We start from the raw sequence: 25198 nt of genomic DNA on the forward strand, positions 1-25198 counted from the left end.
GAATGGATTCATCTTGGGCATAGGATTAGTTCAGCCAGCCTCGTGGAGTCATTCCAGCACCCTCAAGCTTGTTTGAGGACTAAAGTTCCTGCCTCCCCAGGTACCTGTTGTTCACTAACTGAATTGTTTACTCTTTGGAGTTGATCATCCAGAAATTGTTTGGTGTATATCTCCTTCTTCTTTTAATTTTATTATGACAGAAAGAGTAAGAACAAGAATATTATCTACTGGCTCACCACCCTCTCAAATGTCCATCATGGATAGGGCTGGGCTTGGGCCAAAATCAGGAGCTTAGAATTCAATCCAGGTTTCCCACAGTGGAATAGATGCTCAATCACTTGAGAACTCCCAGAGTGTGTGTTAGCAGGAAGCTGGCATCAGCAGCAGAGCTGGGACTTGGACTCCAGCACTCCGACATGGGACAAAGGTATTCCAACCAGCATCTCAAGCAAGGCTAAAGAATTACCCTCTCCTTTTCTTCTGAAACACTTTCTCTAAAGTGGCACGCACAAGGCTTCTAGAGGAAGACTCCCAAGTCCAGATCTCTTCATCTGGTAAAAGCTAATTCTCATCTCCCCACCATCCACACCCTGTTCTCATGACACAGCGAAGACATTACCCAATGGTTCAGTCCCCTTTGCCCAACACCAATCTCCTGCAGTCCGAATGGAGAGAATCTCCTTTCTCCAACAAGCAAGCTCCTGCTTTCCAGGAGTGCCATCGGCATCTCAATGTTTGCTGATTGAGTGTGACAGTGGTCTCCTTAGCAACCCCCTCTTCTAGGATTAGAGGTGACAAGTCCCCCTTCCCTGCTCCATGTTGCAAAAATCCCAGCTTTAGCCAGAACACGACTCTCCCCAACATGAGTAAACAGAACATAATGAGGTGTCTTTTAAAAGCCAGTGACTGACAGAGGCTTCTTTCTAAGTAGCAAAAGAAGGCTGCTCTGGCATGTAGGTGGTCCTTCCTGTGCCCAGGCCTGCCACATGCTATATTGAGTGTGGCACTGGCCCTATCCCCCTATCCTTAAAGGAACTAACTTGGTGTTTGAGAGAGAAAAAGTGCTCAATGGGATGCGTAGCGTATGTCTTGGCTTGTGGCCTTGACTCACAGATAGTAAATGAGAATTCCCAGCATGGAGACTGGCATACACAATGGTAATCATTAAAAGCACCAGAAGGATAAGGAGAGCTTGTGGTCCACAAGACAGAGATGGGACCAGTCTGCCGTGTTCAGCATGGATGCTGAGCACGTTGTCTGGGACATGGCTGTTTAGACACACATTAAGGGTAGACCTAGTGGTGATTTAGACACACATCAAGAGTAGACCTAGGGGTGCCGTGGGCAAAGCTGCCATTTGCAATGCTGGTGTTTGGTATCAGAGTCCAGGTTGGAGACCCAGCTTTACTTCTACTAATCCCACTCATCGTTCACGCACAGCAGATGGTGGCCTTGTGCCCATGCCCTCCATGTAGGAGACCTGCATGGAGTTCCCGGCTCCTGGCTTCAACTTGGCTCAGCCCTGGATCTTGGGGAGCAAAACAGCAGATAAAAGACCTCTCGTTCTCTCTCTTTCTCAACCTCCCTTCCTGCCTTCCACTTGTGTCACTCTAATTTTAAATAAATCTTTTTAAAAATGCATTTTAGTGGCAGCTGTATTGTGGCTTAGTAAGCCATTACTTGGGACATCTGCCTCCCATAATGGAGTGCATGTTTTAAGCTTTTCCGTGCTTTTAGTCCAGTTTCCTGTGGAGGCAGCTGGGAAGCAGTGGATGATGGTTTAAGTACTTGGGTCCCTGCCACCAAAATGGGATATGCAGATAGAGTTTTAGGATTCTAGCTTCCATTTGACACAGTGTTGGCTATTGCAACCTTTTCCCCCGCTTACCATCTCTTTCCCTTGTCACTCTACCTTCCCAATAAATAAAAATGCACACACTGTCCATGGAGTAATTAAAAAAAATACTTGGGGAAAGTTTGAGTGTAAAGATACATTTATCCTGGTGCAAAAAAGAGATTGAAATCAGTGGTCCACATGGGCATGCACCCTTCTCAACTATGTAATCAGCATCAAAAACAAAATAAAATGAGATTGAAAGGCATGCATCAACTCTTCACAACACTCATTTTCCAAGAAATCTCAAATGGCAGCCTATGTGGGACATGACCTCTTGGGGACCTCAGGAGTCTGGAAGAGATAAATAGCATCATTCTTCTTTGCCCCAAAGGGGAGAAGCAGCCAAATCCGACATGAATTCTCTTATGGATCAAACCTTTGGAGCTGATGACAGAGGCAGGCTCTGGCCTCCACGCAGATTGTGTCCATGCCAACACTTAGGACTACTCTATTAAACTAAACCGTCTCCATTAAGTGCAACACTTCTACTGAGCTCCAGGAGGACTAGAGCAAGTGCTCTTTGCCCTGTTGACCTGCCAGCTCTGAAGAAGTTCACATGGCATGAAGATCCCCCTCAAAAGCAACTTGAAGCATCCTGGCTGCTTTGTAATCCAGGGACTCTGTCTCCTTGTTTTGATCCCCGCCCCCTCTCCACACAAGATACCTCCAGGCTTGCAGCCCGTGCAATCTTGTATATAAATATATATATATATATATATGATATAATATATATATATATATAATGTATTAGCGATCACAGGGGATCGTAATGAGGTATGGGCTCACAGATTGTTCTGTCAAATCCTGGTGAGGAATTGTCAGTTGCCTTTCTTAAGACCAGGACAAGGGAGTGGCAAAGGGATAGTGATGCAAGTGCCACATAGTTTGGGGTACAGGATCTTCAAGATAGCAGACCCCTCTCCCCCCACCCTGCAGAAAGCTGGTGATACAACAGAACTGTCTCCTAGCACTGAAGAATTGACCCATTTATCACCTCCCCTCTCTCTCTCTAAATTCACCTAGGACCATCTCCTCCCTAGGCTGGCTCAGTTGTGTTCCCTGGTCCTCCAATGCCTCTGAGTGCCCTTTTGTGATTCATCAGGTGAAGTGATGGTTTTAAAAGGGAAATCTATCAAACTCCCTCTCTCACATCTTCATCAGGAAACCAAAATTCCATCAGGTGACATTCAAATGCTTTCACAGTGGGCCCCTGTCTAATGTTGTAGGCTCATCTCTTCACACTTGAATTCACCTTTTCTGAGTACCAAGAGACTTCCTCACCTCCATGCCTCTGAACGAGCTCTTTCTTTCTTTCTTTTAAAATAATTTTCTTTTTAATTTTTGATGATGTTTACATAATTGACCAGGGTGGGAAGGGTCAAGGACAATGGTGAGACCATTGTTTCCAAATCTTCCCCCTCTTCCTTTTATATTGGGCGGTGGGGGGAGATTCGTCATCTGGCTCCAGTTCCTGATTCCAGCTTGCTGCTGATTCAGACCCGGGGATGCTGCAGCAATGGCCTAAGTGCTCAGGTCTCTGCCAGACGTTGTGCTCAGTTTTGTACTGAGCCTTGACCTTGCCCTAGCCGTTGTGGGCATCTGGGCAGAGGACCAATGGACGAGAGCGTTCTCTTTGTCTCAAGAAAATCTATGAAACAGCAACAATGAGTTGGTCAGTGGTCACTTAGGTCTTTGGCAACCTGATAATGAACTTGCAATGATCTTGTGTCTTATACAAGACAACAGTATGTGAAATCGTTGACACCATCTCAAAAGATCACATTTGGGCAGAGCCCTATCCCCTAGACCTGCACTTTTCCTAGAAGCTATCCTACAGCACTGCCAAACATGACAATGGAGAACTCTCACATAGCAAGAAACTACACCAGCTTCACAGTTTAGAATTAGAACAACAACAAAAAAATGCACTTCTTATTTAGCACTTACCTTTAACCATGCATCCTATAAACAATTTCATACAAGTTTCCAAAGATATGGATGCAAGGAGATTTCTTGCCACACTGCAAATGAAAAGCCTTGGAGTAGGCTTGGGCACCAGCTATGTTCACAAAGTAGGGAGTAGTGGTTAAAACCAAGACACATTCATGCAGTGTCAGGTGCCGATAGAGGGAAAATCTCCAAGACCCATTTTTTAGGCCCATTTTTCCAGTGCACAAAAGAAGAAATGTACAGAAATATTTATTTAATATGCTAGAATTTGTGTTTTTAAGTTTGTTTTATTGCAGTTCAAATCTGATTCTTTCACAGTTATGCTTATCCATGCATGGAAATGTATCAGGAAAGATGAACAAGAAATAGGAATGGAACTGGGGAGTGGGGGACAGGTAGGAAGGGAATGCTTGTCACCATGTGTCTTTCGTGGTTTCTTTTTATATAGGGAAGTCTTATTTTATAAGGAAGTTAAAAAATAATTTGTAGAGAAAAAAAATTAAACTCACTTGTGGTCTGTGAATTGTCCTCTGAGTATTGTCCTTTTATTCTATGTTTTCCCCCACTGCTCAGTAAAACCCACCTGGATTGGATGAACTCAGGTCCAGGACCACTCAGAGGCATGGTCACAACACATACTCAGGTGTTTCGAATCCCAACCCCGTGAGCATTCACTTCTTCATGCCTTCACTCATTTGTCAGTGCCAAGACCTGAGAATTCAGCAGTGGACCACACAGCCACACCTCTGTACTGGGAGGATCTTGAGAGCTGCTCTGTTTCAAGGAGCACATTTTGTTTGCAAAATAATTGTCACCTTTTATTTGCCAAGGACTTGAAAGTTTACCAAATGCATTCACACCCATTATCTCATTTTGAAGAAATTCACTGCGCTGTTTGATGCTGAACTAAAAGGCAGAACGAGACCTGTGACTCAGGGAGCAGCCTGTTAGAGAAAATGCATCCTTCTCCCACTCCATCTTCCCATAACCAGAGGCTTCTGTTTACTGCCTGCACACGAAGCAATTGCATTTAGATGAAATTACTGTCCCCTTTTCATTCACTTTGCTCTCTGTTTTCTGCTGGTTTTAAAAAATATTCCTTGGATCTCCAGATAGGTCAGTTGTGTTAGTCATTGCTCTGGTATACCAGATAAACATGCGCCTATCCAATGCTGGTGATGGGCCGTCACCTTGGAGACCCACAGGGTGCTGTTTGACAGTGGACAGCCCCTGAGCTGTCCATCTCTCTCTCTAGAATGTAAGTGATTCTCCTGCTATACATGTGTGCATTCCCTTTCAGCTTGCTTTCTTTTTCCATTTGGATTTATTTGGAAGATAAAGATACACAGAGAAATAAAGACAGAGATAGCAGAGAGAGACCTTCCACCTGCTGATTCTCTTTCCCCAAAATCTGTGCAACAGCCAGGCCTGGTCAGGCTGAACCTAATAGTCCAAAATATAATCCTCAATTCCCAGAGTCTGTATTAGCAGGGAGCTGGAAGTGGAGCAAAGTCAGGATTCAACCCATTTGGTCTGACTGGCAACGCTCTTCCCCATCCTCTTCCTCCTATTTCCAGATATACTTACTGTCTAAACAGTTTCCCTACACAACTATGACTCTTTCTCCCTTTCAATCTTTTTATAGGAGTTATCCCTCCAGAAATACCTTGCTCTTTTGACTTCATTGGTACATCTATTTTCCAGAAAACTCAACTGACACATGGCAGGGAAGGGTTTGGTTGGCTGGTGGCTGGCTGGTGGTTGGCAGGTGGCTGGTTGGTGTTGGTGGTGGTGACTACAATGCCTAGGATGAATCTGGTGTGCTGCATACGATTGTCATGAACCAGCAGGTTGGCCTGGGTGTGTTCTGATGCAGACGACAGGGTCACAAGTGAGCAACAATGTACAAGCCACCTTGAATTGTAGGATTGGAACTAGCACCTGTTCTGCTTCAATGGATTGGTTCAACTAACGTCTCACAGAAAGGAAACCCCATGGTCACCTGGCAATCAAAGCTACAGGAAGAGCTGGGTTATTGAGGCCATAATTAAGATTTGCCATCCAGAGTGCCTTTGGCCCAACCATCCCCAGGGCAGACATGCTAGTCTCTGACATTTTCTCAGTTCCTTCTCCCTTGTGGCATTTCCTTCCTATCCTGAAAGATGGGCATCTTACCCAACCTCCTGTGGGTCTCCAGAAAGTTCATGTCCATAGATGCTAAAATTGAGAGTCCTCCCCAGGTAGGTCAAATACAGTCCTGTCTAGCTCTGAAGTGAGTTTGAGTCAAAGAGATAAATGAGTGAATGGCATGCAACCCGCTCTGTCTTCCTGCGTGAAAATGGACATAATGTTCTCACCTCCTTCCCAGACAATTGAGCAGGATGAAGTGGGATGGTGTGTGTAAAATATTTGATGTATCTCTGGTATATAATATGTGATCAGAGACCTCAACTTAAAAGCTGAGACAGAAGTTGCGAGGAGAAAACAGGTAGGAAAAGATCCTGATGACCTTTCGAATAGGCTAAGATTTCTCTAAAAGGTTCCAGAAAGCCTGAGTCATAAAGGGAAAAACAGTAAACTGGGCTGCGCTGAAAACAAAGACATCTGCTCATCAAAGCGCATCTTGCAGGAAATAAGCAGTCAAGCCGTAGACAGGGAGAAAATATTGCAAAACATGTATCTGACACAGGACTTGCCTCTAAACCATATAAACAAGCTTTGCAACTGGATAATCAAAGCAGAGGTGATCCGATAGAGCTTGAGCAGACACTCGAAGCAAGAAAATATGCAAATGGTTAATAAACACTTGAAAAAGTGCTCAACCTTATCTGTCATTAGAGAAGTACCAATTAAACACGATGCATTACAGCTGCTCATGGGCTAAAATTAAGAGAGCAACACCACCAAACACGGGTAAGAAGATGGCGGAGTTAGGATTCTGCTAAAATATTCATGGGAATGGAAGCTTGTACATACATGCTGGAAAACAGATCAGCAATTCCCCACTAAGACCTAGCAATCTTTCTCCTAGGTCTTTTTCCAAGAGAAATGGAAACAGTTGTCCGTCAAAAGCCTTAAATGTAAATAAAAGTTCCTGGCAACCTGCTTTGTAGCAACCCCTGAATGGAAACAGCCTGAATACTCAAATCCAGGAAAACACATAAAAATACTCGGGAATATTTAGACCACGGAATATCACTCCACCACAATACCAAACACAATAGAACTACAGAATCCTCCAAGAACAAGGGTGGATCTCAAAATGGTTTCCTGAGCGGAAGAAGTTTGCCCCAGAAGAAGTATGTTTGGCATGATTTCATGTGTATAAGATTCTGGGGTGGCCAAGGGGCTCTAGTGGTCGATTGGCAGAGGGTGGGAGAAGGATGGTGGAGAAGGAAGGTAAGGGAGCTTCTTGCAGTGAGGAAGATGGTTCTGTTGCAGGTTAAGTGTGGTCCCTAGTGCTTGAGATACCAGTAAGGCTGCCTTCTTCCGTACTGGACAGCCTGTGTTTGACTCCCAGGTCCAGCTCTTAACTTCACCTTCCTGCTAATGCACAAGTCAGGAGGCAGCTGAGAAAGCTGCAGAAATTGAGTTCCTGCCCATTGCGGATATTTTGGGAAGGAATCCGTGGATTAGATTGTTCCTACATTAAAAAGAGAGGAGACAGCTTGCAAGCCCATCAAGGGTGTCAGTGTCTCATTATATGTAAAGTAGATCTCCATAAAAACATGAGTGATTGTTATTAATATGAGGATATTTTTAAAAAAGCTTGTTAAAATGTCATTAAAAGATAAAGATAAAAAATTGAAGTCCATACATATGAAGTCAGTAATTCTAAAAGTTCATTCAAAATGCATGTTATGAAAAACCTGTATGTGGATTTTCAATAGTCTTGGCACCAAAATAAACTTTTAACTCCATTTTTTTCATGAGCTTAAAAACAAAAATTTATTTACTTATTTTAAATCCAAAGACAGAGAGAGAGAGAGAGAGAGAGAGAGAGAGATTTTCCATCTGTTGGGTCACTCCCCAAATGGCCACCACAATTGGGGCTGGGTGCCACAGCCAGCAGTCTAGAATTCCATTTGACTCTCCCATAGGGATTCAAGGGCCCAAGACCTTGAGCCATCTTTTCCTGCTTTCCCAGCCTCATTAGCAAAACGATATGGAGGAGCCAGGACTCAAACCAGTGCCCACAGGGGATGCTGGCATTGCAGACCATGGCTTCATCTGAGGCACCACACCACCAGCCCCTTTGAAGAGCTCCCTGAAGTGTCCTCTTGTGTATTTCTTCTCTGTGCACTGGGCACCATGGTCTTCTTGTCTTGTAGTCTTTGGAATCTAAATGCCACAAGGGCAGTGCCAAGGTCTCTCTTGATCCTGCTGGGCCCGTGTTGCCTAACACAGCAATTGAAAAGCAGGAAGGAAGAACGGAGTAAATACTGGGAGGGGGAGAAAGCAGCTCTGAAACAGAGGAGCGCTGGAAGAGATTCAGTCCTGATATTTACAAGCTTCCGGCACCACGGTTCTGGTTTGCTGGACAAATGGGGGCACCGTGAACACGCAGACTTGCGTATTTACAAGACAGCCTGGAGGCTGGCTGGGAACTAATTCAGCATCTCTAGGAAACCATTTGCCTTTCGGTAGAGAAGATGTAAATATTCCCCACTCGGCTGGACAGAATGGCTCCACTGGGTGCCTGCAAACAGCCCTTAAGAACATCCCTTAACTCACTCTGGAAAGATTTGTAAGGGGGGGAGGTTGGCGACGGGTCCAGGGAAAGAAAGGGAAATTGACATGATCGAGAGCCTCCTGTGTGTCGTGTCAGGTGTGAGCCAAGTACTTGCATGTGCATTGCCTCCCCTACCCCTCAGAAAGCAGCCAGTGGGGACCATGACGTCCATTTCACAGACAAGTGCGGCACAAGAGTAAGTTGTCCCTGGGACATGGAAACCCAGGCCTCTTTGACCCCTGGTAGGAACTGTGAACCTAGCCCTGGTTCTGATGCATACTTACTGCATTGGCCAGGGTCTGATGCTTTCTTTCTTTGCATCTTTGGGTTGGCATTGTGATGGGCAGCGAGAAGTCTGGGGGTGAAGAAGGAAGTAGGAATAGAGGGCCCAGGAAACTCTGGGAATGGTGCAGAGGACATTTAAGTAGGCAGGAGAAAGTTTTCTTGGCACAGAAACCTCTAACTAAAGATCTAAAAAAGGGGTAAGGTTTCTGTGCCAAGAAAACTTTCTTCCCACTTCCTTCTTCACCCCCAGACTTCTCACTGCCCAGTCCTTCACATACCTCACTTATTTCCCTGATCTACCTATACCCAACTAGAAAGTAAATTTCACAAAGACCCATGACATAAACCAGCAGATGGAAGATCTCTCTCTCTCTCTTCTCTTCCCTCTCTCCATTTCCTCTCTCTTTTCTCTCTCCACACCCCATCTTGTCACTCTGCCTTTGGAAATAAGTAAGTAAATACATTTGTTAGTGTTAATCATAGCAGCTTGTATCCATGGAGTGACAGAGTGATTCAAAGTGTTTTTCATGCATCAATTCGAATAATCACCACGTCACTCGTTGCTTCGGCCTTAGTCTTAGTGCAGGCCCCCTGAGAAATACAACCTGAGGCAAGGTTGAAGTGTTTCTGTGCTATTAGATGGTATAGTCTCAGGTCAGTGAGTTGGAGGGAGAAGGAAATGGAGGCAGGAAAGATCAAAGTTCCTAAGGTGATCCCAGCAGGTGCTCAGCTCTGGTCTGTCTCCAGGTATGTTGCTCTTTGCCTGGCTGGGGGGGGGGGGGTTGGTGAGGAAGGAACACAGTCACTGGTGGCCGAGGTGATTGATGGCTGATACCATCAACTGCCTATTTCATGAATATCTCTGAAATAAAGAAATGAGCAATGTTTGTGATACTATGTATGCTAATTACCTCCATCTATTCACAACACATGGTATGCATGGATGGAAATACCACAGTACTTCCCACCAATGTGGCCAGGTGTCACTTGTCAATAAAATTATGTGAAAGCAAAGAAACACACACACACACACACACACACACAGAGAGAGAGAGAGAGAATCTTTTCTTTCCTCCTTTTAAAAAAGATTTATTTTTATTGGAAAGTCAGTTTTACAGATCTTCCATCCAATGGTTTGCTCAGCAAGTGACCAGCCACTATGACCATTGCTGAGCTGATCTGATGAGGGATTTGAGAGGCAGAGGGACCACTGGCCTCTTCCAGGATGCCTGGCTTCACTTTTAATGAGTGTCTTCAGGATCTCCACCTCCTGTTGAACCATGAGGGATGCTTCGTTGTTCTTGCTTGGACTGCATCTTGGGTTACATTGCTTGTACATCATTGAAGAATAATGACAGAGTCTTCCTTTACAGAAATGTATTTCATAAAATAAACGTCCTATAAATTTTTAACACGGAACTCACACAGTAATTTCATCTTTATTTTTCTTTGCAGTGCAGCACGCTCTCTGACAGTACATTTATTTTCTTGCTTACTGTCTTGTCTACCCGGTGAGGATGTTTCCTGCCGAGTGTCAGGTGGTTATGTCTGCTTCTACTGGACCCTCAGCATGGGTAGACCCAGCAAATGAATGCACCATGGGTTCATTTTAATTGTTTTTATTTGAAAGAATTGCCCAGAGGCCACACACACACATACACAGCGCACACACATACACAGCGCGCGCGCACACACACACACACACACACACACACACACACACACACACATTTTCCATCAGTTGCAATGGCTGGAGCTGAGCCAATCCGAAGACAGAAGTAAGGAGCTTGCTTCAGGTCTCCCACAGGCGCAGAGACCCAAGGACTTGGGACATCCTCTACTGCCTTTCCAGGCCATAAGCATGGAGCTGGATCAGGAAGGAAAGCAGCCAGGACATGAATTGATGTGGGATGCTGGCATCACAAGTGGAAGCTTATTCTACTACACAATAGCAATGGCCCCTGCAACAGAGAGTCAAACAGGAACCCCTTCTCACTGGTGGGAGCGGTGACTGGCAGTGTCAGAGGGGTCCTTGGATAGAGACACAGAGGGTAAGGAGTCTGTCACTGGGTACTTAGATAGGATCAGCTCAGACTTCCTAAGTGTGGGCACAAATGCTGGTATGGTTTGGATACAGTTGGCACTCTGAAATTCAGATGCCAAATGCAACTAGCACTGTGGCAGTCTTGAAGAGGTGGGGTCTTAATTTTTGCAACTATCTATCTGAATCTGTTTCTATTTCTATCTATATCTACTTCTATCTATTTATCCAGTTGAGAGGTAGAAGAAAAACAGGGAGCTCCCATCTATTCATTCACTTCTGTCCCCCCAAATATCTCATTAATAGTCAGGAACCCAATCCAACTCTCCCACTTGGGTGGCAGGGCCAAAGCTGCTTGAGCTATTGCTTCCTGCTTCCCAGGGTGTGCAATAGCAGGAATGCTGGAAATGGGAGCAAGGCAGGGGCTCAACCCCAGGCACCTCAAGATGGGATGTAGGTGTGTCACCAACTTGAGTAAGAGGTGATTGGGTCCTGAGAGGCCCACATCCAGGGGCAGATGAATTCACCTGTGCGTTAACAGAGGCACTGGTCACCACAGAAGTGACTTTGCTCTGAGAGTAAGCCTTGTGAGGCCAGCTTGAGCTGCGTTGTCATGTGGTGCCCTCCGTCAGGTCATGATGCAACAGGAAATCACTCACCAGATGCCAGCTCGATGCCTGGGTCATGTTCTTAGATTCCCCTGTCCCCAGAACTGTGAACCAAACCAATCGTGCATTCTTGACACATGGCCCCAGCCTTGAGTAGGGTCTTTGTGTTACAGTAACAGAAAATGACCATGCCAGCTCTGCCTTGGTGAAAAGAGAATAAAGGCAAGATTCCCAAATATTGGCATGAGCACATGTTAGTAGGAATGCATCTGGGCATTGTATACTCTCGGGTGTGTGAGCTCATATGGGAATTCACGTGGGGCTCCCTATTTGTATCCGATGTGTAGTAAACAGACAAGTGGGGGATGAGAGGGGCATGATGGAACCAATTAGGGTAATCCAGGGAGCCTGGAGAATGAGCATCAGTTCAGTTGGATGTACCCAGCAAGACTTCCTGGAGGAGATTAATATGTAAGCTGAAACTTGCTGAATGCAGAGAAGGGAGGCCATTGCATGCAAAACCATGGTGGGGTGGGAGGGGGAGAATTGACAGTACACACCCCAATCTCCAGACAGCTGGGTCAGGTTCCCTTCCTTGGGAATCCTGGCACAACCAGCTGTACCTCATCCACCTGCTGCTAGAATCCCTCATTGTCTGATTGCAGAGCAGAGAGCAGATGCAGAGGCCAAGGCACGCACACTTTATTTTGTACAGACTAAGCCCACCCACTGGGTGCTCTGTGCCCCCTGCTGCTGATGCTGCCTCTGGAGCTCAGCATGTCTTCAGGGTGGCCGTGCTGGCTGGCTGGCTGGCTGGCTGGCTGAGGACTGGTGCCTCCTTGAGAAAGGCCTGGCCAGTCTTTCTCTCTCTCTGTCTCCCCCAACAGTTGCAGAGCTACAAGTCTTTGAGGTCAGGTGCATCAGAAGAAGCTGGAAGGAAACACAGGTCAGAATTGATGAATGGGCCCAAGGATGGAGAACAAATTGGAGTCAACGGGCCAGAGGCCCATAGATGTAGGTGTATTTCTGGTCAGACTCCCCCCAACAGGAATCACCAAGAATAGGTGGCAAGGGAGCTTGGCATCCAACAGGCACTAAGCTCTTTTGGCAACCGTCCATGTTCTCATTCAACCCATCGTGTTATTGAATGTAGGTGGCTAGTGTCCTTACTCCCCCTTCTGGCTGGGGGTACACACACTTGGGAAGGCTGGGGGACCTGCTCCCAGAGCTCTGATCAGCGAGAACCCACCTGTCTGGTTCCATGCAAAGCTCAGACATGAACTCCAAAGCTGGAGATTTCTTAGGCAGGGGCTGTATTGGTGTAGGGAGAGCATCCCGGGCAAAGATTCTTGCGTGGGGGAGGAGGAAACAGTAGAGGAGGAGAGAGCTCAAGTTTATTAAAAAAAAAAAAGTGGCAGGGACAAGATGTTCTGTGAGGACTTCTGCTAAGGACAGTGTCCCTGATGGGCACGTGCCCTTTTCTTGGCCTTTGAAACTGCTCATCGTGTGTCCCCAAGAGCATAATAATGTAAATGAATATCCGATCTTGGCTCGGTAATTGAGAGCAGAGGGAAGGCTGTGTTAAGTCAAATTAATTTGCTCTGATGTGGTCTGAGCCCATCTCTGCGGAAGGGGCAGTGGCTTTTGATGGGCTAAAGGGGCAACCGCTGCCTGGATATAAAGGACATGTGGCTCACAGGGGTCAAGGTGTATGCTGGGCTGCCTCCTTGCCGTAGCTCAGCCACCTGAGGCCTGAACCTTGCCCCATGAGAATCATCACCTGGGCAGGGGGTGGGAAGCCTTGCACAGGGACCAGGGCTTTTGAGTGGTTGTGACCTCTCTCAGGAAGCCCCCTGGGACTGAAGTGCACCTGAAGAGGTGGATGGCACATTGAAGTGGGGAGTCAGGTGCTGCCCTGGAAGGCTTCACTTCATTGACCCTCCATTTGTCCATCTGCTTGATGGAAATAAGTAACACCAAGCCACGTTCAGCATGGGTATCACACCACTGCCCGACACCAGAAAATCTTTCTGAAAAGAAATGTGTATTATGAGGTGGGAGGAAATAACAAAATCTACGTGTAAATGTCCAAGTCATCTGGTGCCAACACACGCTTACCTTCTCATCCCATTGCTTTTCCAATGATCTTTTTGAAGTGCTCTTATGCACTTGGCAACAAACTCTGTGTCCTACCTCTGTCCTGAGACGTGTCGGGGTGAGAGTTGGGACACGAGGGAAGGAAGAGGGAGGCAAGTCCTTGTCCACACATTTGCTATGAGGTTTTGCATCTGATCCTCTTGTCCCTGCCCTCTTCCCTCTACCCCACACCAATATGGGGCCATCATTTCTCTCCATCAGAGGGCGCTTCAACAAGTTTGTGGCCAACCAAATCAAAAGATCCAAAGGAACACACAACTGGGGGACCAAAATTTTAAAAAGAAAAATGGCCTTTGGAAATCTCTATTTTCTGTGACATGCACTTTGTGGGAATTTTTTGTATACGTGCAGCTAAAGCGTGCAGCCACTGAAATCCCCCTGCCCACCCCCACCTGCAGCCCAAGAGTTGCACTGTGCTACTCCACCCCATGGGATTCCGTGGGTCTGGGCCACCACTAAGGATCTTTCATCATTACGTGGGGACAAGGGCATCCAGGCCCCTCTAGCAGTGATGGAACAGGGTTAGGCAAATGTGGCCAGTTTGGTGAGCCCCTCAATCCAAAGGCCAGCCCCTCCATGAACACCACGCTGCAGGCTCTTCTTGCCTGCATTTTAAAGGGTGAACAAACAAGTGCACCTGCCCCAGTGGCTCTCTCGTCAGCTTTGCACCTGACTCATCATTTCAGCGAAAACTAATAAATGTCATCCCTGCTTCCCCCTCTCCCAGGCTCCTGGACCAGGGTGGACTTCCCCGTCCCCATTCTTCCCCTCAGAAAAATGAGTCCTGGCCCAAAGCTCTTTACCTGGCTCTTTCTCCTATTTTTGGAGATATTTCTTCATGATGCTCTCCACGTCGTTGTCATTGTTGTTGTCTCTTCTCCCTGGAGCCTGTTCTCCCCTGTTCTCTGGGGATGCCTGGTCCTCCCCACCATCACCCTGGAGCCGTGGAAGTCCAGGGCGGCTCTTGATACTGTCGGCGCTCTTGTAGGACACAATGGAGCTGGACGAGGAGGATGAGTCCGACAGGTGCCCAGGGTCTTCCTTGAGCTCCGGGCTCTTCTTCAGGATGGTCTTAAGCCCCGAAACAAAGCTACGGTCGGCATCTTCCATCTCAAAATGGACGCTGGGGGACCGTGGGCTGCCTGCTCCCTCTCGGACAGCTCTGAGTGAGGCCGTGGGTGTCCCCGGCTTCCGGATGGCTGGCAGGAAGTCATCGAAGTCCACTTTGGCCTTACGCTGGTAGTGGAGGCCCGGGACCTTCCAGGCACAAGGGTCACTGTCTGGGGAAGTATCGTCCATCAGGTGCGCAAACTGGCGGTTTTGGAAGACCAGCGGCTCGCTCCCCAGTTCTGGACAGCCTGAGTCATCCACGGAGGCCTCCAGACACCGCCTCCGGGGCCGCAGCGTGGGCGACAAGAGCCTGTCTCCAAGTATCTCGGAGGAGCCCAGTTGTCTCCCAGAGCCAGAGCCTGACTCTAGCAGGGCTTCGCAGGAGCTGAACCGAGTCTTCCGCTTCTCCGGGAGCGCGCCCGCACCCTGGGTGTCATCCCAAGAGATGCATTTGAGGCTGGTGGAGCGCAGGAGACCTGCTGAGGTACCGGAGGAGGCCAGGTCGCTGGTTTCCTGGGACGACCTAGCCCCGGCTCTCAACGAGAGGTCGCCCTCATCGCTGCCAGCCCTGCTGCCCCTCCTAAGCGTGGATGCCCCAGTGGTCTGATAGATGGGCAGAGTGGGCCAGTCCTCAAGGCCCAGCCTGGTCCCTGGCCCCTTCTGGGCTCTCCTCCTCCGAAGTCCTTCCACGAACTCCGAGAGGGCAGCTGAGGGGCTGGGCAGCTTTTCCCTGGGCGACGGGGATGTGTCTGGACTCCGATGGGATGGGGAGGCAAACAGAGCTCCTGATCTCTCGGCCACTGGCTTCCTCTGGAAACCCAGTCCTTCGCTGTCTCCAGAGTGGCACGACCTCTGCTGGGGGATAGAGCGGGGAGACACAGTCCCCCTTTCTCCCGGGGTCTTGCTCTCCCAGGCTCTGCCCAGAGCCATTGCCGATGCATCTCCACGCTCCACAGTCCTCCTGTGCCGAGAAGACAAACACAGACAGCTAGAAACTGTACAATTCATGGCATCGGTGCAATTGGCGTGCGAGAGCCGCTGAGTGCGGGCACTAATATGATTTTTCTTGGGGAAAGGCCGTCCCTGCTGCACTTTCAAATGAACTGCATGATTTAATGTGTGAATTCAAGCCATGTAAATGGTTTCTTGTTGCTTCCTGAAATGCAATTTCTGTCTATAATTAAACCCAGCTAAGTACGTTTGAGTAGATTAAAATTGTAGCTTGGGATGAATGACTGAGATGTATGGTCCATCGTAACTGACATGACATGACCCATCATTCCCAAGCCGACAGCGAAGTGAGGCACTTGCCTATTCAACACTGGAGGGGGCCAGCAGGGAAGGAGCGGGTGGGGGCTTCCTTATTTAGGGAGAACCAAGCCGCCAGGATGATCCCAGCAAGTGAGGGGGTGGGGAGGGCTTCAGAGACACCATGACCTCCCAAACAAGGGCACTTCAAAAGTCCCTGGAGAAATGGAAGGAGATCTAGGTTTATGCGGATCCAAAAGGAAATCCGAGTGTATGTAAGTGATTGAAAATGCCCATCATGAAAACTCTGTCGATTTCAAAATTTCTTTGTATTCAAATACTTTTATTTTTTCATTCCAGTTTTTCTTTTTCTTCTTCTTCTTTTTTTTTCCTGAACCCCAAGCATAGGCATTTTGGTTGGGTGCCTTGGGAGCTTCCAAGTCAGAGCAGGTGCTGGGGGTGGGGTGGTCATGGGGAATATCCTCTGGAATTAACTTGAAGGTTCCACATACCAGCCACGCTATGTGGCCTCTGAGAAGAATGGGGGACTTGCAGTGGGGTGGAACTGTCAACTATGGAAGAGAGAAAGGGTGGGGAGAGGCTGTGGTTCAAACAGCATCCCCTGTACTGAGTGGAATTTATTTGCCCTGCCCCTACCTTCTCACCAGAACAGTCAGCCTCTGCTTGCCTGCCTACCCACCAGCAAAGTCCGCATGCAGTAGAAAGCAAAGAGAAGCAGGAAGGGAGCCTCTATGTTGTGGCTGAGGGTACACACACTCGTATTTCCCATACTCAGGGCCCCAGGCTCCCACTGCTTTAACACCAGAGGACAGTTATCAGCTTCCTCCACTCCCCCACCAGATGCAAACGGCAGCTGGGGTTCTGGGGCAAGGCTGTGAGGAGGCTGCTGGCTCACACAGGTGGGTGCCACTGCTGCTACCTCCAGCTGTCTTCATGCTGCATTGAGGCTGTCCACCTGCAAGGACCCAGTGGGCTTCTGTCAGAGGCGACCCTCTGGGTAAAGGCAGGCAAGAGAGGAAGGGCGAGGATGGTGAGGCTTCAGCAGCTAAGCAGGATTGCAATAGATGGATTGTTGACTTCCCCACCCCACCCTGGATTTATGTTGAAGTCCAACCACCCAGAAAATGCTGTGGGAGGTGTGTAGGAGGAGATAGGCCCTCACAAGAGAGATCAGCACCCTTACCAATGAGAACTCCCTTATTCCCTCCTGGTTTTTCAGATTGATTGATTGATTTGGAGTGACAGAGACAGCTCTTCCATCCACTGGCCCACTGCCCCCAAATCTCCACATCAACACAAGGCTGGGTCAGGTCAAAGCCAGAATCTGGGAACACAAACTCAGGTGTTAGAAACCCATTGTTGTGTGGGTGTCACTGCCGGCCCCCTCTCCCAGTGTCTGCAAAGGTGGGAAGCTAGGGAGCTGCGGCAGGAGTTGGAGACAGGTGTGGAAGCCCAGGCTCTCTGACATGGGTTGTGGACAGACACTTACCTGCTGGACTAAACAGGAGCCCGTCCCTCACCCCTTCTGCCACCTGAATCCATTGTAAGAAGGCAGACAGGGAATCCATCAGCACCTTCATGTTAGGTTTCTTAGCCTCTAGAACCATTGTCAGTGACACTATCATTTTAGCAGTTTGAACAGAGTACAGCTAATCCCTGACCACCACCACCCAGAACCATCACCACTACCAAGCCCCCTTCCTGCAAACTCTCTCCTTGGGGCCTGAGGGCGGTGGCCATGGCCATGATGGCCTATTAAAGAGTTCTCTGAGAATGACTGCTATTCCCTTGGCCTAACTCAGCCCCTTTCCATGTCCCTTCTTTCCTGGTCACAGTATTCACCTCACATGGAATATACCACAATTCCTCAAACCACAGTTAACAGCTCAGATGAATCATTAATAACCAACCATTAATGGCTATTCATCACTGAGCATTAACAATTAATGATGATCATTATCACAACTAATCTCTGACTCTCCCATGCCTCACCTGCCCCTGGACCCCATGGAAAGCTCAGGGATTAACGCAAGAATGGACAGATAGGGACTGTGACCTTGTCATGTGTGTGAGGAGAAGCCTTGGTCCCCAAGTGTTAAGAAGAGAGCTACACAGCATTTTCCTGGAGAATCTGTCTCCCTGGCCTTTTCTTGCCTGTCACCTTTTGTGCCTGTCACAGCTGGACACGAACTGAGGAAGGAGATGGAGGGCTTTTTGGAGATGACCTGGAGGAGTGTTTGTCAAGATCACGGCTTTTGAATTGCTCCCTTAAATACATGGCAAGATGGCATTCACACACCTGGATGTTTTTCTTTCCTTTTCAGTTTTAATAAACAGCATGGAAGATGCCTAGGACAAGGGCTTGTCACAAAACTGACAAAAGTCATTTCTCTTCTGTCCTGGCCCTGAAAAAAGGTGGCTGTGATGGATGTGCCTTGGGCACTTGGTCTCTCCTACCGCCGGGTGGTGATGGCAGCATCAAGGGCACCTGTCACCAGATCCCCTGGCCCTCTGCTGTCCTGTCCACCCCCAGATCCTGCTCCCACCAGGACAGGAGGAAGCAGAGGAAATAGAAGTCACAGAGAGAGAGAGAGAGAGAGAGAGGAGGAGGTAGTCATTAGGATGAGCCCAGGACACAGGAATAAAGGGGTGTAGGAAAGCAGATGGGGAATCTTAGATCATGAGTCGGAACTGGCAGGACCTTACAGGGGCTCATTTCCTGTGTCTGCTGGGTTAGCATTGAATGTGGCCTGTAGGAGGTGTTCAGTCATTAGTGCTGGATTCCATCAAGGCAGAAAGCTTGAAAGAACCAACCCAGCCCTGGGTTGCTGTGGAAATTTGGGGGGAGTGGGCCAGCAGATGGAAGAGTTGTCTCTCTCTCTGTCACTCCAAATCAATCAATCAATCTGAAAGATGTGGAAAGGAGAAGATAGGAAGATGGCAAAAGGAGAAGCAGAAAAAGAGAAGCGTGCACAGGAGAGAGGAGGCAGGAGAGAGGGAGAGGGGAGAGGAAGAGGGAAGGCAGGCAGGTGCCCCCGACCGAGTGCTCCTTCTTGCTTGCACCATGCAGAAATCTACCTGCATCGACTATGACTTCTTTCCTGTTTCCTGTCTGTATCACCTCTTAAGGTGAGAAGCTGCTTGCGCCCACTCCTTTCTGTGTAGATGGTGTCTAGAATTGAATTGAATCTAAATTCAGACACCCTTTTGTAGGCTTTGAGGTGAGTTCCCCAAAGTGCACTGTCTGAAGTTAGGTGATCCTCTCGCTCCTCACCTGGATTTGGACACATCAGTGGCCCTCCTGCGTGTCCCCAGCCAGGGGACTGGGGAGGACTCATGCTTTCCAGCACCCTCAGACAGAACTCCTTCTGTTGGTGCTGTGTGAGGGATGTGTGGAGGATAGTTAAGATGCTACCGTGCCTGCCTCCAGGAATTTTGGCCAAGGATGGAGGTGATGTATAGAGGACTCCGGATGGCTTGAGGACAAGGATAGACAAATGATGAGTGGGGGAAGAGCCACTCTCTTAGGGGAGGCTCCTCTCAGAAACATCTTGGGAACTCCTGATGTGGCATCTACCCAAAGAGGAAGAGCCTTGGGTCTCCCCTTCCACAGTAAGGAGCCAGGGCCATACGATGAGCATCTGAAAGAGAGCTGCTGGGCCTGAGCCCATAACTGACAGGACGAAGTCACCACCACAACTGCCCTGGCTGAGCATCTACTGAAAGCCAGGAGCTGTGCTGGGAGTACAAGCCTAGGGCTCTCCTGCTTCCATATAAATAAATCTTTCAGAATCAGAATTATGAAGTCACTGTAGAAAGTGTGACTAATTATTAAATTAAGGTATAGAAGAACAGAGTTCACAGTGTCCAGATATCATTTTTATTAGCCGGGGGTGGGGAGGAAGTAAAGGAAGAAGTGGAAGAAAAAGCAGGGGAGGAAGGAAAATGAGAAGAAAGAATGGGAGAAGAAAGTGGCACTTCACACACGATTCTGGTTCACTCCCCAACTGCCTGCCAAGGCAATCCAGTCTCCCCCAATGGAGGCATCCCTTGCCCCACCCATGAGGAGACATCACTATTGTCTCCAGGGATGCCCCTGCTCTATATTAAAAACAAAAACAGGTGACAGTTTTTATTTGCCCTTCAATATTCAGCCCAACTGGAATCTCCCCTAGAAATCCTTTGCCTCTTCTCGCTCCCAAAGCACCATTCCACCTCACCCCGAAACACCAGGTTCCCCCTCACTTGTCCTACAATTACTGTTTGTTTATTGTGTCTCTGAATAAGACAAGCAGTTTCAGAACTAGACCAGATCTGATCTTCCTTTTATGAACTGTAGCATCAAGAAGAGTACATCAAGGGGTGGTTTTGGGTACAAACGGCTTAAGGTACAGCTTGTGATGCCCACATCTCCACATTCCATATCAGATTGGAATGTTCAAGTCCTGGCACTGCTACTTTTGATCTATCTTCCTGCTGATCCATGTTCCCAGATGCAGGTGATGGCTCAAGTACTCACGGGCCCAGCCACATTTCCAGGCTCTTGGTTTCGACCTTGGCCCAACCTGGGTTAATTTATTCAAACTCCAGTTGCCCTATTTAACCATCGCTTAAAGCGACTTGTCTGGACTTAAAAGAAGTAGATGTGATACTGGCTTCCAAAAAAGAATTCAGAGGAATTCTACTTCTACACTCTAACCAAAGACCTGGTTGGCTTCACTTCAACGGGATGGCATCAGCTTCCAGAGCTGTTTATGGAGTGTCCAAGAAGGAGCTGGAACCCCATCTCACTGGAATCAGAAAAAGTAAGACAAATTTCCCAAGACACATTCAGTTGAGACAGCGCACACACAGTCCTAACATTCGGCTCATTTACCTTCTAATACATTAACCACAATGCTTTGAAAGAACATGTCTCTGGATGGGTGCAGTCATTAAGAACCCCACTTGTGTGGTAGTTTCAACTTGCACTCGCATGCTTTAAGCTCATTTCCCTCCGCCCCAATGTAAAGACATTGATTTCAGTGAGTTTAGTATTACAGCAACAGATCCATAAAACCCCAGACTTTCTCATCCAAGTACTCAGGCTCCCATGAAAATGCAGTTTTAAGCAAAGGGAAACAATGCTTTATCTTCTTCCAGAGTCACACATTGAGTCGTGATGTTAGGTGCTCTTGGGGACGGCGAGGGGGGAATGGTCAGTAACACGACCTTCTAGGGACTTTCAGTCTAGAGGGAGAGATGGCTTCACCAAGTTGTGACTGTATAGAAACATTAGTGAAACTTCATGCCTTCTCGGGCTAGGAAACTAAGGGGAAAAAATGTTTATTGAAGGGAATGAAAGTCCTGCTCAGCATTTGGCATCTAGGTATGAATGACTGGTTTGTACCAGAGCAAACTCGTCCCTGTTCCCCACATGTTGAGAAAAAGTAGAAAAACAGAATCTAAAGGCAAAGACATCAGAGAGTCAACCAAGGCAGCCGGAGCAGATTGTGGAAGGAGGAGAACACACTGACAGCAAGCACAGGGCTGCGTGGCGCACTGCCCAGCAGTCATGAGTGGGTCTTGAAGGAGAGCTGACTTAGAGGACGTGCACTTGCAGAAAGCAAGGCTTGCCCCGTAGAGTTACGGCAAGGAAGGCAGTATGTGAATCAATACACAGAGCAAGACAGAATCCGAAAAAAGATACACATGTATGTGTATAAGATCACTCCATTTGGAACCAAATGCGAAAAATACTATTTCTCTAAGTACACATGCTGGGCCAACTAGATACTTAGATGGGAAACCATGAATCTTAAACTCCGCTCATCTCATAAATAAGTAGCAATTCCCCATGTATTATCTAGACATGAATAGTAAGTCAATCCAGTGTCTGCAAAAAACACAGGGGAATTCTTCCATGAAAACAGGCAAATAAATCTTCAACAGGATGTGAAAAGTGCTAAACAGTAAAGAATAAATCAGGAAAGAGTAAAATCGAGAGCTCTGTTTATCAAAAGAAACCTAAGGAGAATGAAAAAGATACAGTGTATCCAACATACCCTAGAAAACAGTTTTATCTACAGTAGATAAAGAACTCCCACTAATCCAAAAGGACCACCAAAGAGAAAAAATAATAATGAGTCTAAGACTTTATCAGATGTTTCACCAAAGAAGATAGCCAAGTGCAGACACAGGTGCATGAAAAGCTGTGTTTATCAGGGAAATGGAAGCTCAAACAAAAACATAACATTTATATTCACCAAGAATAGCTTTAAAACTAAAAAAAACAACAACAAACGTATTGGCAAGGATGTAGAATAACTGAGATATTTACTCATTGCAAGTGGGACGATAAATTGGAATAACTATTTTGATAGTGTTTATTAAACCTGGAACCAGATTCTTTTTTTTCACCCAGCAATTCTACTCCTGGGTATATACCCAGCAGAAATCTAATCATTCATTTGATGAGAGGTGTGTACAAAAATGTTCGGCGTTGTGCTATTCATAATAGTGCCAAAGTGGAAACACCCCAGTGTCCACCAATACCTCAACAAAGAAGTCATTCTTTCATACGCACACAATGGAGTACTTTAGGCTAGGGTTTCCCAGTGGTGGCATAATTGAAATTTTGGGCCAGATGCTTCTATGTGGTCTACCTGTCTTGTTCATGTATTGGAGGTTGGGCAGCATCCCGGACCTCTTCCAACTAGATGCTATGTAGAATTTCCAGACTTTCCAGATGCTATGTAGAAATGTCTCCAGACTTTGCAGAATATGCCCTGGGCAAGGGTGGCAGTGAGGAGGTACAAAATTACCTGCAGAAAAGCACCATTAGAAACTACAGAACAAAGAGAAAAAGGGAGTTTCTACTATAGTGAACCTATGTGGGAGAATCTCACAAACTTAATATTGAAAGCAGGATGCTAGCCTTCAAAGGACACAGGTTGGACACCTCTGTTTCTACAGAGTTCCAAAACAGACCTGCTCTGGGGTGTTAGACACCAGGATGGCAGTCACTTTGGGGAAAGAGAAAGAAGCAGAGACTAGGAGAAAGATTTTTCATCCACTGGTCCACTCCCCAAGTGGACACAATGGCTGGAGTGGAACAAGTACAAAGCCAGGAGCCAGAAGCTTCTTCAGCATCTCCCACATGGGTGCAAGGCCCCAAGGATTTGGGCCATCCTGTACTGTTTTGCCAGGCCACAAGGAAGGAGCCGGATGGCGAGTGGAGCAGCCAGGACATAAATCAATGCCCACATGTGATGTTCATGCTTGACGTCAGAGGATCAGCCAATTGAGACATCCATCATGCCAGGCCCATGTTTTTCTTTCAAGTGAAACTTTAGCTCAGACAGAAAGAGCCGCAGATGCAAAGAGAACATTATGAGCCATCAATGATACATTCAAATGGTTCTCTACAAGCCTGCAGGTAATTCTGGGGAGTGTCAAATTTTATAAGACCTGGATGGGTTTGTGGTCAGGAATCAGCCCTTCTTCCGTGGAAATCTGTCCAGAGTGATATGCCCCTTATGGATGTCTCCTGGATTTACAATCGGGTCTCTCAAGATCTCAGGACATTGCCTTCAAACAATCTGGTACTTCCTAGCTCAACATCTTTTCCACGGATCTTCCTAATACTCATAAACCAGAGGAGAACCCCTAAGTTCCAGGAAGATGTAAAACTGTATTCATAAAAGACCTATTTATTAAGTCATGTTCAGGATGGATTAAACTTATCCTGCACTCGGGTTCTCAGAATTCAGAGGCCAGGAAATACGTGTGCTGTGGAAATAAGATTAGTGGCGGATGCTTAACCTACTTTGAGAACATGCTGCTTTTAATGCTAAGCCCCATTCATTCCCATATACATAATTAATGAACTAATTACAAACGAGTCTTATCTAATCATTTAAGCAGCCCTCACGTGACCCATCCTTGGCTTCATGTTTGTGCTAGTATAATTGCATTTCCTTGAAAGTAATACGACTTTATTTAAAAAAAAAAAATCACCCTATCATTTAGACCTTTCTGCTAATTCGAGCCAGCTTTATACCAGATGAAAACAAACGGGGGTGGTGGTGCTGTCTAAATCATTTTCTTTTTAACTAAGAACTGTAAGCCAAGAGTATGGGGCTGTAAAGTGTTTACGGAAAGCAAATTTCCTCCCAGGAAAAAAAAAGGAAAAGTTGTAATGCCATCTTTTTAGCCAAAACGAAAAGCAGTTGTGTTAAATCGGCACCAAAGCAAATGATACATACAACAGTAATTAGCGAAGATTACACAGTAATTAAAATCACGATGATTATGCGAGTGAGAATAATTTATACAATAATCTCCACGGCTCACATTGCAATGTGGTACAAGTCCAACAGCCACAGTAGGGAGCTGGGCTTGGCACTAAATTAAAACCACAGCATCACCAATCCAGTGGTGATTGGTCACTGAAACTGAGGGATACATCAAGTCTCTGAGTGGAATACCATTTTTTACTTGCATGTCCCAAATCTACCAAGAGGGAACCCCAAACACTCCTTAACCACTTCCATTCTATTGTTATCACCTCATTTCCTCCTTCTCCTGGTAGAGAATACTCGCTATTCTGATCGTTGTATCTACACGATACATTCTGCTGCAGGATCCTTTATTCCCATGGTTTAGAATGATCCTATTTTCCAAAGCCAGGTAAAAGACACTGATTTAACTGCAAGGTAAGAGGCTCTTCCAGTTCCCCCAACATCCCCAGCATCTTGGGCGGGAGCAGATGATGGCTCAAGTAATCGGGTCCCTGCTACCCTAGAGGGAGATCCAAGATGAACCTCCTGGCTCCCTGCTTCGGCCTGACCCAACCACGGCCATTGTGGGTTTTGGGGAAGTGTACCAGAGTATAGTCTCTTGTTCTCTCTTTCTGCCTTTTTAATAAAAGCAAACTAATTACTCTATAAAAGATATTGGTAATGTAATAAAGGTACAATCAAGAGTATCTGTTTCAATAGACAAGATAGGCAAGATTTAGGGTTTAGCCAGACATGGGTTTGGGTGTGGTGGTGGCGACAGCCCAAGATGGGTTGGTTGGCTTCGTGAGTGACAGAACCACCCAAGGATATTGATAGTAGAGGTGGGTGAGGAGGGTTGAGCCTGCTGTTAGGCATGGTTAAGGGCAG

The 25198-nt window shown here is 47.0% G+C and overlaps 1 protein-coding gene across 1 annotated transcript in view; it reads right to left on the reverse strand.

Moving 5' to 3' along the window:
* Window positions 1–12202: 12202 nt before the first annotated feature.
* MYO18B (myosin XVIIIB) overlaps window positions 12203–25198 on the reverse strand; it is a 189498-nt gene continuing 176502 nt past the window's right edge. Inside the window, exons 42-43 of the mRNA XM_041003594.1 lie at window positions 14474–15741; window positions 12203–12443 (exon numbers count right to left, since the gene is read on the reverse strand). Coding sequence (XP_040859528.1) covers window positions 14487–15741 — 1255 coding nt within the window. The 3' untranslated portion in view covers window positions 12203–12443; window positions 14474–14486. The remainder of the gene's footprint in view (window positions 12444–14473; window positions 15742–25198) is intronic.

The sequence above is a fragment of the Ochotona curzoniae genome, unplaced genomic scaffold (genome assembly GCF_017591425.1).
Source record: "Ochotona curzoniae isolate NIBS_2020 unplaced genomic scaffold, NIBS_Ocur_1.0 scaffold_274, whole genome shotgun sequence".
Taxonomy (NCBI): Eukaryota; Metazoa; Chordata; class Mammalia; order Lagomorpha; family Ochotonidae; genus Ochotona; species Ochotona curzoniae.